Consider the following 13718-nt stretch of genomic DNA (forward strand, 5'->3'; position numbering starts at 1 on the left):
TCCCCGAAAATATTGCAACATAGCAGCAGCCATGAGGTGACCACGCTCGCCATCTTCTGCACCTCAAAAATAATAAGTCCTCCCTGAAAATAAGGCCAAGCACTTATTTCAGGGGTCAAAAGAAAATAAGACCCTGTCTTATTTTGGGGGAAACATGATACATAAAAATCATCACTTTTTAACATTTTGTTTGTTTCATTTGCACCATCTATGAACGATGATTTTGGGGATGAGAACAGTCAGTGGGTCATATTGTGTTAGTGCACAACTGGCATTTCTACTGGGACACATTTGTCTTCCATGTAGTGACTCTGCTATAGACAGAGATCTTCCATGTAGTGACTCTGCTATAGACAGAGATCTAATGTACTAATGGCTGGGAAATGATGATACTTTGTATGTGTTTAGGACCTGATAGTTATATTTTGCAGTGATTCCATGCTAAATAATGTATTCTCTATGAACAAACTTATCATACATTACTTTTTGTTTTCCTTTGCAAATACCTTCTGGTCATTTCCTCCCTCTTTGGGAGCTCATAAGAAATTAAGAAGAGATAAATTGATCCTATAACTGCATTGTGATCTATTATTTGTATAGCTAACAGATTTTTTTCCTTATCTTTAATGTTCGAACCTAGTCAGTGCATGCAAAGGAATAGAATGCATTCATTAATCTTATAATCTCATAGACAGAAACTTGAGAAAGAGAATGAAGAAGACATATATTATTTATAGCTTCCGTGTAATTTTGAGAGTACAGCTTGATTCCCAAATATTTGTTTGATGCATTTCCATCCTCAGAAGGGATGACTCTATCATTTGGCAGTTTGAGGCAATTGCCTCAGGCTCAGATGCTGGGAGATGGCAGCAGCTGTGGAAAGAGAAAACTGAGGGCAGCTTCTGTCTTGTACTCAGGCTATCCTGTTTTCTTCAAGTTGAGTGATAGATGTTATTCTATCCCAACTGTGGAAAAAGGGTTAGTCATCAGTCCGTTTATAGAATTAGGTGAATACTAGTTTACTTGCACTGGAGGCATCCCAATGTCTTCCAAGAAGCCCTGAATCAGACCTGCCCTACTTTGATCCCTTAGAGAAGGAAAACTCCTGATTCCATTTGGTTGAAGCGAAAAGTACTTTTACTAAGAGATGCTTGTTGCAATAAATCCAGGCAGAATCTAAGGTTCCTGAGCAACAATACAGAACTATGCCCCTTGGTTCCCTATTCCTCCCCCCATGACCAGTCCATCTTTAGCCAATACGACATCGCCGAGATGTTTTGGGAAACGTGAGGTGTTGAGGCTGGTGAAATTCCACTCTCAGGCAAATGGCCTTGAAGATGCCTGGCATGGACCAAAATGCTCTGCTCTCCGTTCTTCCCTCCCTAATTCTCACCACAGACACATATTTGTTGCCCATGTGTTCCCCCTCCCTTCCCCGGTGTTTTGATGGCAGGATGCCAACAAGATGCCAAGCCGAAGATGGTGGACCTGATTTTTCAGACACATTGGTACTGTAATAGAGAAGTCAAAGAATGTCAACCATTGTGGGTCTAGCAGCTGAACAATGCTGAAAAGGAAATTATTCTTACTGTTTGGCAATATCTATAGAAGATATTCTCCAATGTCTGGTAAAAATGGAAAGGACAGTAACATATCTTTATATTTTTCATCAAGCTGAATGTTTACTAATGGATCAACAGCAATAAATATTGATATCCTCTAAAGTACAGATAGGCCTCTTTTAGAGACTACTTGCAGTTAGAAAAGTGGTGAAAAAGTAACTTTATGATCAACCTTCACATATACAGGTGAAACTCTAAAAATTAGAATGTCGTGCAAAAGTTCATTTATTTCAGTAATGCAACTTAAAAGGTGAAACTAATATATGAGATAGACTCATTACATGCAAAGCAAGATAGTTCAAGCTGTGATTTGTCATAATTGTGATGATTATGGCTTACAGCTCATGAAAACCCTAAATCCACAAACTCAGGAAATTAGAATATTGTGAAAAGGTGCAATATTCTAGGCTCAAAGTATCCCTCTCTAATCAGTTAATTAAGCCATAACACCTGCAAAGGGTTCCTGAGCCTTTAAATGGTCTCTCAGTCTGGTTCAGTAGGAATCACAATCATGGGAAAGACTGCTGACCTGACAGTTGTGCAGAAAACCATCATTGACACCCTCCATAAGGAGGGAAAGCCTCAAAAGGCAATTGCAAAAGAAGTTGGATGTTCCCAAAGTGCTGTATCAAAGCACATTAATAGAAAGTTATGTGGAAGGGGAAAGTGTGGAAGAAAAAGGTACAGAAGCAGCAGGGATGACCGAAGCCTGGAGAGGATTGTCAGGAAAAGGCCATTCAAAAGTGTTGGGGACTTTCACAAGGAGTGGACAGAGGCTGGAGTCAGTGCATCAAGAGCTACCACGCACAGATGGATCTTGGACATGGGATTCAAATGTCGTATTCTTGTCAAGCCACTCCTGAACAACAAACAACGCCAGACGCGTCTTACCTGGGCTAAAGAAAAACAAATCTGGCCTGTTGCTCAGTGGTCCAAAGTCCTCTTTTCTGTTGAGAGCAACTTTTACATCCCATTTGGAAACCAAGGACCCAGAATATGGAGGAAGAATGGAGAGGCACACACTGCAAGATGCTTGAAGTCCAGTGTGAAGTTTCCACAGTCTGTGTTGATTTGGGGAGCCATGTCATCTGCTGGTGTTGGTCCACTGTGCTTCATTAAGTCCAGGGTCAACGCAGCCGTCTACCAGGAGATTTTGGAGCACTTCATGCTTCCTTCCACAGACGAGCTTTATGGGGATGCTGACTTCATTTTCTAGCATGACTTGACACCTGCCCACACTGCCAAAAGCACCAAAACCTGGTTCAATGACCATGGGATTACTGTGCTTGATTGGCCAGCAAACTTGCCTAACCTGAACCCCATAGAGAATCTATGGGACATTGCCAAGAGAAAGATGAGAGACATGAGAACGAACAATGCAGAAGAACTGAAGGCCGCTATTGAAGCATCCTAGTCTTCCATAACACCTCAGCAGTGCCACAGGCTGATAGCTTCCATGCCACGCCGCATTGAGGCACTAATTGCTGCAAAGGGGGCCCAAACCAAGTACTGAGTACATATGCATGCTTATACTTTTCAGAGGTCTGATATTGTTTTATGTACAATCCTTGTTTTATTGATCAAATGTAATATTCTAATTTTCTGAGATTGTGGATTTGGGGTTTTCATGAGCTGTAAGACATAATCATCACAATTATGACACATCACGGCTTGAACTATCTTGCTTTGCATGTAATGAGTCTATCTCATATATTAGTTTCACCTTTTACTGCATTACTGAAATAAATGAACTTTTGCACGATATTCTAATTTTTAGAGTTTCACCTGTACTACCTTCATAGATCTGTAAAGGAAAGCTGAAGTGATCATAAGTACAGTCACGTTTTCACTTAGCTTGGCTTAACAACTGAATTACCAGTCCCAATTCTGATTGCTAAACAAAGACTACTTGTAGAGGTTTGAGGAAAGCTTTAGAAACATTACATCTGTGCAAGGATTAACACAGATTTCTCTAAACTAGTACTTCCCAAATGTGTGGGTTGCACTCAGCCTAAAGTAATTATTCCTGAAAGATCTTTCTTTCCTAAAGAATAGTTTGGTCTGCTTGTTTTGGTACTGTATGTTTCACAGTGTTATCCAAATTCCTCCAGTCACTAGCACTCTTTGGGTAGAGATAATAACCAAGGAGTTAACAGTCACCACAATAATAACATTAATTTGGAAATATTTCTTTTATAAGTAGCGTTTGGAACTTCTTTGGATAAGAAGAGTACAGGAGATTGTCTACTTGTGCTCTGGATGGTGGAGACACTGTGTCTAAAAGTTGTTTTGAAAGAGGAACATGTTCTACCTGAAAGATTAAGACTGAGTTGAAAGATTTACAAATGACAGGCTACAGATATGACATGGGAAAAGTGTTACACTGGATGTAGAAAAGAAACTGACATACTTAATTATTAAATTAAAAGAGACATGCAAACAATAAACCAAGACAGTCACCTGGATAATTTTCCTATATTGAATTTACAAAAGAGGCTTGCTAATGTTTCAAAGAACCTTGCATAACATTGTAAATGTTACAACAGTATATTTTTTCTGTTGCATTTTTTCTTTCTTCCCCTTTTAAAACAGGTTTTATATATTGTTCTCTTTTTTTGAGAATGCATATATCTGCATTGTAATTATTTTTGTGTTTATTCATTTTTCTGTTAGTATTTTAGAAGCAATACAAATAAAAAGGTTAAGATTATTAGTAGTAAAAGAAATAAATAAAAGTTGGTTTATTTGATCAAAGGTAAAATAGATATGTTGTTATTTCTGGTAACTCTTAATAGACTTTGGTAACATCAAGACTGAAATGACGTTTTATGGATTTGTTTATAGATTAGAGATAAAATATGGAAGAAGTCATTTGCTAGATTTAAAGAGAAGGCAATAAGTTTTTAAAATTATTTATACTGAAATGAAGATGGAAAGTCCTTTATATATTTGTTTTATTTCTCCTTTTGGTATTCTTATTTTCTTTTCTATTTTACTATTTGTCCCTTTTTTTCTTTCTTTTCTGTACTTTCAACGCTTCCTTTTTATTTTATCTCTTTTTTTAGTTTGCATTAGTTTTTACTGTTGTAAATTATAATCTTTAATAAAATTACCAGAAAAGAAACATCAGATTACCAGGCCAGTTTTGCAGAGCTATCTCACTTAGGATATCAGAAGATCAGAATGATTTCCCCCCTATTTCTGTGATACTTTATTTTATTTTTGTGATCCCTTTCCCCCCCAATAGGTTGGAGATTCTGCTGATTCTAGTATGAGGAAGTTTGGCCAGAAAAATCTATTGTGCCAAAGCTACAATTATTTATTGAATCAACATGATTGTGTGGGAACATTCAAATGAATCAAAACGAAAGAAAACACAACATTATATGAAGTAGTCCAGAGAGAATGAATACAAGTTTAAATCAAAATTTTATATATGTCAAAATGTGTGATTTGTATTAGTCTTTTTCTACTTGCCTGCTTTTTTTTAAAAAAAAAACCCTCCCTCTTTTTTTTGCAGAATATCACATTTGTTCTTCAGATAGGAAAAAGTAAGGAGCTACTTCAAAGGCAATTTCACCTGTGCTCATTTTCAAATATTTGTTTCAGCACAGGTAGGAATGTGTTTAATCTTGTTCTTTTCTGGCAGGCTACTTTGTAAAACCTGTCTGAGTAGTCCCCCCCCCCCCCCACCAATCCTTCAACTAAACATATTCAATTACACCCAGCTTTAATAATAACACGGTAGCAAGCAGCAGTTTACAGTTGGCACTGGGGAAATCCAGTTTCAAGTCATGAAGCTCACAGGGTGACTTTGGGCTAGGCGCATTCAAGTCATGAAGCTCATGGGGTGACTTTGGGCTAGGCACATACACAAGATTGTGGTGGTGGGAAAAGTGAGGATGAAGTGGATTGAAAGGTATCCTCAGTTCTTGAAAGAAAGGTGGGCTATGCATCTGTTGGTTCTTCACCAGAAATGTAAACATTATATGTTAACTTTCAAGAAGTGAGGATTATAACAAGCAAAATCACAGCTCCCTCTGTTGATAGAAAAGTGGCATTTTAAAAGCAATTCACTATTACTGCACCTAAAACAACATAGCAGAAATAAATTGTAAGCACAAAAATGAGAAAAATTGCCTTGCTTCATCTTCAATTCTACTACTTTTGGGGTATATTCTTTAACATACCACAAAAAATATGGTGTGACTCTTGCACAATCCAAAATTGCCTGTCCTGCACTTAAGCCATAAATCACAATTTACTAATTCCCGTAGCTGTGTTTTTTGGTGACAGTTACTGTACCAAAAATGCACAAAGCCATTGCTTGGTGCATGTACCATTAGTTGTTGACTACAGTTTTTTTTTAATGTTATTTCCTAGGCAACTGCAAACTCTCTCATTTTATCCTCCTTGTTTTGACTCATGCTTGATAGATCCAATCTAGTAACCCACACTGATTACTGGATTTCTTCATGTTTTGGTTTCAAAAATATTTACTCAGACTTTTCTAAGAGAATAATATCTGCAACTCCTTCACTTTATTTGCCCAGCAAAGTAGCCTGTTTAATTACAGACACTCGTATAAACTGTTCCTACCATATATTTATTCAGTGAAAAGAATAAATTCAAAAAGCAGGAAAATATACTTTTTTTGCTTTAATGTGATCAAATACAAACATATAAATACTACAAATAGAATTCTATAAATAAATACAATCTCCAATTCAAGGTGCTAGTTATTGTTTTATGGCAAGTTACCTGAGGGACGGTCTCACCCTAATGGGAATGGCACATCCCATGTGCACCGGGAGAAAGGGCATGCTGCGGACCCCATTGGCTAAGCAATTAAGCTGGCGGTGTCCAAGAAATGCCTTTCCTGCCACAGCGTCTGGCCTCTGGAACGTCATATCCTTCGGGTGAGATCTGCCCCCCAATCTTCTTGGCCTTCCATAGTAAAGGTCTTAAAACCTGACTTTGCCAATTGGCTTGTGGCCCAGGTAGGGGAATGTCATCCTGGTTACTGGATTAACTGGAAGATCTCGCCTCCTCTCTATTACCCTCCTCCCAGCTACTTTAGCTATTTCTTGTTAATTTTGATGTTTTGTTTTATTGCTTTACTGTCTTAATTTGTACAAGAGAAGGTGCGATGGCTCAGCGGTTAAAGAACCTGAGCTACTCTGCTGAAAAGCTGACAGCCCGAGTTCCAGATCTGAGCGTTACGCAACGGGGTGAGTTCCGCTATTTGCCCCAGCTCCTGCCCACCTACCAGTTTGAAAGCATGCAAATGCGAGTAGATTAATAGGTATCACTTCGGTGGGCAGATACCAGGATTCCTTGCATATTGGCATATAATCATGTTGGCCACCTGACCAGAGAAATGTCTTTGGACAATGCTGGCTCCCTCAGCTAAGAAATGGAGATGAGCATTGTCCTCTAAAGTTGACACAACTGGAAATAGGAACTTTTCGCCTTTACATTTTAATGTTTATACGATAGTTTTATCGAATTGTAAGCTTCCCAGAGCTGTACAACAGTGAGATGGGAGATGAGTAAATTTAATAAGTACTTGAATAAATAAGAACTGTGTGGGTTGAAAGGATTAAAAGTTTTGCTCACTGTCTTTCTCTCACATAGACCATGAAGATCAGGTTCTAAGAACTGTGGACTAACATTCCATCATTAGGAATGGCTACATTGTGCAATTGCACAGCTGCTACCTTGTAAAAAATAGGCAGGTACAAATCCCTCAGAACATGATAATCAACATGTATTCTGCGGATGAACTGTGTCCTCATAGGTGATGCGCTATTAAGATTGTTGCCTCTGTTCTCATTGTGATAAACCACAATTTACTTTGGCTTGTTGGCTAAGGCATAACTGGATGACTTCAAGAATCATTCTAAGGCCAAATCATAAACCAGTGCTTACAAAGCATTCAGATAATACATTATAGTCAAACCATCCAAAAGTGGGTTTAGGACAACTTGCTCCAGCCAACTCTCCATGGATCAATTCAGTGCAGAATAACTCAAGAGAGAATTGCAGAGACCTTGCCTTGCTTTAGGTTTGAACCTTCTCAAGTTAGGAGTCTATGGTGAATTGTAATTCGACTTGTCTCTGTCTTGAGTAATCCCACATTGAATGGGTGGCGAGTTGTCCTATGGTGAGTTGTCTGCAGCAATTCAGCCGGGGTGAGTCGGCTGGGGCAACTTGCCCCATTCTGTCTAAAAGCTACACTTAGAACCATAAATATATCTGTCTACTAATTGTTTCTACAATTTCATTTTAGCTGTAAAAAAGGACAGGGCTCTTTAAATCAAGGCCTGGTGTCTCCTAGAAAGAATCAGTTGAGTACCTTATGCAGCTGTTGATCTAATTTGGTTTCACTATATATTCTTTACATTTAAAATTTGTGCAAATATTACAGTACCTTCTATTATGATCACAGTGCAGGGATATTGCTTTTTCTATTTTTCTTTTTGGGGGGGCTACTCAGAATAAGATCCCTATCATCGATCAGAGAAGCAAGTGAAGGTCCTTTTATCAGGTATATTGCTAATGATGTAGAAAATGGGAAGCTTAGGATTCTAGGAATGAAGATTCATCACTCTGTCTTTCTAAGCAATGATTTCCTTTTTTCACTATAGCGCAATGGATTTTTTTTACTGTAATCTATTGGTGATGTCTAGGCCAGATGATGATTGATATTTACTCCAATGTTGCAATTGTTTCAAAAGTGAGCAGAAAATTGACAAAGAAAGCAACTTAAATCAGAATAAAGTGATGGCATCTCAAACCAAGGGAAAGACAGACATTATTTTAGTGCTAGTAAAAATAGAATTCTACCTACTGTTCCAGTTTTGTATCTATCTACTGTATAATTTGGGATAACAATGCAGTAGTTAGATAGTGGGTGTGAAATTCCATATTCTAAAGAGATTAATTTTATTAGCCTTTGTTCATGCTCTGAATTAGAAAGAGGTGCATTTGGTACTATAATACCCAGTAGTGGAACAAGGGTCTTAAAAACCCCTCTGTGTATTGAATTTTCAATATGTTTTAAAATGTATGTGTTATGGGCTTACCAAATCATACAGGTGGAAATGTCCATTGAGTCTATCCCAGGAGCCTCCAAACTTGGCAACTTTAAGACTTGTGGACTTCAACTCCTAGAATTCCTCAGCCAGTGGTCTGTTCCATTGCTTGGAGCAAGAATCCAAATTAAAAACTGCCACGACAGATATAGCATGTGCTTAAGCATATCCAGAGAAGAGAAACCCATTCCATTCTGGATAATTGTCTTACACGAATCTGCCTTCTTATGCAGTAATTGAAATTCATTATTCCATGTCCTGCATTCTGTTCAGCTCTATATTGTCCTGTTAATTGACATAAAATGGAGAATCTCTCAATTCCAAGATTGGATAGCATCCGTCTTCCTGGGAGCTTGTCATTGTTAAAACACACTATGTATCTTGAAGCAGTTGGGCCCAATTGATTTTGCTTCTACCTGACCTTTCCCAGCAGGAACTGAGAAGAATTAAGTTTTTGGACATTTCAACATTCTACCAGTTCCTTGAAGTAATGGCTGCATGATCCCAACTTTGCAAGTCCCTCACTTTTCCAGGTGAAAGGGAAAAAAAGATATGAATTCAGGAAGGATGAGGAGTGTCACCTAAGGCCTTTATACTCAGAGATCTTCTGTGGTTCTATACAGTATACAGAGGGGTGGGCTTCAAAAACTTCAGCAATGGGTTCTCTTCTCAATTGCTGGATGGGCATGCCATGGTGGGCATGGCCTAATCAGCCACCTGCACAACGGTGGGGGGGGGCATTTTTGCCCTCCCTGGGTTCTGGAGGCTTTCCTCAAGCCTCTGGGAGGGCAAAAACTACATCCCCCGGGCTCCACAGGCCCTTCAGAAGTTTTGGGAGGCCCATTTCCCCCCCTCTCTGAGCCTCCATGCAGGCTCAGCACTTACCTCGCATCCAAAACAGACCGCTTGGAGACCCCTGGGAGGGGCGGGATGGGAGGGGCCAGGCAGGGGTGGGATTTGGAGGTTCTCCGAACCAGCCATAATGTTAGCTACGGGTTCTCCCGAACCCGGGCGAATCCACAGCAGCCCACCCCTGAGTATACACCATTTCTGTGGTCAGCTTCAACTCATGAAAGGGAATAAGCAATCCTGCTTCCTTCTTCCCACGCATTCAACTGGCTCTACAGCAGAGGTGGTATTCAGCAGGTTCTGACCAGATCTGGAGAACAAGTAGCGGAAATTTTGAGTAGTTGGGAGAACTGGTAAATACCACCTCTGACTGGCCACGCCCCCATCTATTCTCTGCCTCCCGAGTCCCAGCTGATCAGGAGGAAATGGGGATTTACAGTAATGTTCCCCTGGAGTTGGGAGGGAATGGAGATTTTATAGTATCCTTCTCTTGCCACACCCACCAAACCATGACACGCCCACCAAGCCACGCCCACAGAACCTGTACTAAAATTTTTGGAATCCCTTTTGGAAGCTACAGTGTTGTCATTGTACCTGGTTAATTCTCTCTCTATTTGGAAATTCTGATTTTTCATGATTTCCTGTCAGAAAAATAGAAATACCTTCTTTGCTCATTTTTACACAGTGTTCGTTGTAAAAGGAAGGAGAAAAACCACTCACCTACAAATTCAGCATAACAGTTCTTAACACATTTTGCTAGATTCTATAGAAGTAGTTCAAACCTAGTTAACATGATATGGAAGCTTTTAACGTTTTGCTTTGTTGTAACCTGTGATTAAATAACCATTATGCTACAATATTACTACATGTGTATTCAGGAAGAATGTCCAATAAACATAGTAGCCTATTATTAAGAAACAATAATAGAATTAGGCTGCATAAAATTAAGGCCGGGCCGCTTATATACCAGTAATAGATTATATAACATTTTGCAGATTTGCATGGTTTGTATTCATATACATAGATGCTTTGGAGTTTGCCTGCCAGAAATGATACTATCTGCTGAAGTCTGATGTGCAGCAGTTGTAGGCAGTCATGTTACACTGCACTGAAGTTATGAAAGACACTCAGTCTTGGCAAATGGATTGTTTTCATAATAAGGAACATCGGACTCATAATCAAAAAATGTACATCTCAGTTTATTTTTACGGCTTATTGCAGAAATCCGGTTATAGGGTGACTTAGAAGATGCACTCCATCTTAGTGCAAAGTCATCTATGCTCCTATTTCTCTTTTAGCTTATGGTATTTTTTCTCCTGCTCTGAAACCAATTGAACAACAACCACTGGTAAATGGCTGGAAAGGTTTAGGGTAGCTTTTGACACTTCTTCAGATTTCCAAGCCAAGGCAAATTTCATGCTGATTCAACGAGGGGAGGAAATATAGCATTTCAGTTCAGCAATAGGAAAGCCTCATAGATATGGTTTAATATTACAGGATATGGCAGCATTATTTGTATATTTTTACACTGATAATGTCTGCCTTCCTGCCTGCCTGCCTACCTACCAGTGATGGGTTCCAGATCCCATTCCAACCGGTACAGTTGGAACGGGCCCGGCGTCACCAACATGGACGCATGCAGCGTGCGCGCACATGCACGGGGTGCACGCATGCATTGTAGCTGCAAATGACGCTTCTGCAAGCCTCCGTGACGCTTCAGCTGCTCGGTGGAGCATCACACAGGTGATGTACGTGCCATGCGCATGCGCGAAAGCGCCAAAAGCTTTAAACCACGGTAAGGAGCTCTGGGGGGGAGCCCTCAGAGCACCATACTGGAACGGTATCCAGTGCTCCGGGCAGGCTCCGGTATGCCCGTACTGGGGCGTACCGCTTGCAACCCACCACTCCTACCTACCAGTGACGTGCAGTCAGGTGAGGCAGGGGAGGCACAGCCTCATTACTGTCATCATGAAAAGAAAACAAAATGTAAAAGGAAAAAGGAGAGAGCTGAGGTCAGGCTGAGCTAGTTGCTGCCTCACCGTGGATGACTCTGCTTAACTGTTTAAAAAAGCCTCTAAAAAGCACCCTCTACTATGAGGCAGGAGAACTGCATGCCTCATCTAGTCTGACTTTAGGCGTTTTATGATCACTCGAGCAGAGTTAAGCAAGGGTTAAAAGCCTAAAAATTCCTGACGTAGGTGAGGCACGCAGTTCTCCTGCCTCATAGTAGAGGGCGCTCATTTGGGCGGGGATTCTTCAGAGGACCCGAGGCAAGAGCAGAGTTGAAATCCTCTCTGAAACAGTGGAAAAGGTACGTGTGGGTCCGAGGGAGGGGGAGGAATTCAAACTTCATCCTCCTGGTGTGGGGCTTTGGGCAAAGGCTGGAGGGAAGGACTCTGGCTTGCTTGTGCTGCTTTTCCTCCCCAAGTGTAGTTTGATTGCTGGCAGAGCCACGTTGCCTTTTCAAACCTGTAATCAGTGAAGCTGGGCTGGATCCTTCCGGGGCTGGGGGAAAATGTGTGTGCTCCAGTATGGCTCTTTGACTGGCTTCCTGCCTCCTCCTGTGGTCTCCTCGCTGGTGCTATTCCCTCCAATCCAACTGTGTGTGTGTGTGTGTGTGTGTGTGTGTGTGTTTGCGAGAAGGTGAGTGAGAGAGAAGGAAGGGGGTAGGAGAGATAATCCTATCCAACTTGTGTGTGTGTGTGTGTGTTTGAGAGAGGGGGGAGGGAGGGAGAGAGGGAGGAAGGAGGGGAAGGGAGAAGAAAAAGAAAGAAGGAAACTTCTTTCGTAAAGGAGAAAAACAAATGCTGTCGCTTTAAATCAGAACTGAGCATGCCTAGCTGTGGAATTCTGGGAGTTGAAGTCCACAAGTCTAAAAAAATTTGAAACCCACCACTGTCAGTGCCTCACCAGCCATAAACCTCACCGCACGTCACTGCTACCTACCTACCTACCTACCTACCTACCTACCTACCTATCTATCTATCTATCTATCTATCTATCTTATCTATCTATCATTTCTATCCCATCTTTAATTTACAAACATACAGTCAAGGAGATATAACATAATGCATCTGGTCCCCTACTTTCCCCATAATAACAGTCCTGGGTTGAGCTGAGAGAAGGTTCCTTTCCCAAAGTCACACAGCCAGAACTTGAACTCAGTCTCCCAGTTTCTAGTTATCATCTTAACCACTACTACACCTATCTAATGTTGCTTTTCCATGTTACATTCAGTGTAGTGTCTCTATCATGCCTAAACTTTGGGGTGCTGAATAAGACAACAGGAGAATGAATTCTGAGCAGCATAACCCATCTCTAAACACACTGGCTGTATCATTGATAGATGTGTATAAGGTAAAGAAATTCAGTGGATGCAGCCCTTATGATACCCTTTGTTGTGTTTCTGCGTCTCTCACAACAATTAAAGACCAAGAAGGAAATAAGGAAATAAAAAGCAGCAGCTCTAATCAAAAGCTTATGATGCTTTTGTCTTTGTGTGTGTGTGCGTGTGTGCGTGCCCCAAATCAATTGTGATCCAGCTCTTTAATTACAGCTCGAACAAAATGTTTTGATAGCTTTCCTGGACTACCCAGTTAGAATTCAGGAAGAATTTGCTCTCAATTTTTTTTTTAAAAAAAAGGTAAGTTAGACATCAGCTAGCCTCTGGGAGGGTTAAAAATAATCACCTGCAGTTGAAATGGGACTTGGGAACTAGGAAGTGCTGTGGCTCTCACTTCTTGTATAAATAAGTATAGCTTTCACACAGCTTTTGCATATGTGTGGTGACATGTGCTTTAAGATATAATGGTAACATGCTTCTAATAGCTGGGAGGAGATTATTTTGCGTAGTGACGAGAGGGAGGGAGATGAGTGCACTTTCAAGTCTATAACGTGTAAAGCTTTCCCATGCAGCAGGGAAGAAAGACGGAAAGGGGGAAATGGTTTTATTTTTCAGCCTCTGAGATCTTGCTGGCTGTGACATGTCTTGGAACTACTGAAATGTGAGAGAAGCTGTTGAAAAGTCTAACGCCGAAGAGGGAATCCTCCTCTCCGTTTATAAGGTATGTCAGAAAGATCTGCATTTCTTAAGAGCAACGACTGTTAATTCAGGGCTGTGTCGTGTTTTTTTTTTCATTTTCACGTGGGG

General features: G+C 40.5%; 1 protein-coding gene across 2 annotated transcripts in view; it reads left to right on the forward strand.

The window, feature by feature from the left end:
* Nucleotides 1-13718, forward strand: part of RNF144B (ring finger protein 144B) — a 79706-nt gene that overhangs the window by 5466 nt on the left and 60522 nt on the right. Inside the window, exon 2 of one of the 2 annotated variants that reach the window (XM_081951544.1) lies at nt 5143-5236. In XM_081951544.1, the coding sequence (XP_081807670.1) occupies nt 5143-5236 (94 nt within the window). Of the gene's footprint in view, nt 1-5142; nt 5237-13262; nt 13633-13718 lie in introns of those variants that run through there. The other variant, XM_081951545.1, reaches the window with a different exon arrangement.

This window comes from Natrix helvetica (assembly GCF_964273705.1).
Source record: "Natrix helvetica genome assembly, chromosome: 4".
Taxonomy (NCBI): Eukaryota; Metazoa; Chordata; class Lepidosauria; order Squamata; family Natricidae; genus Natrix; species Natrix helvetica.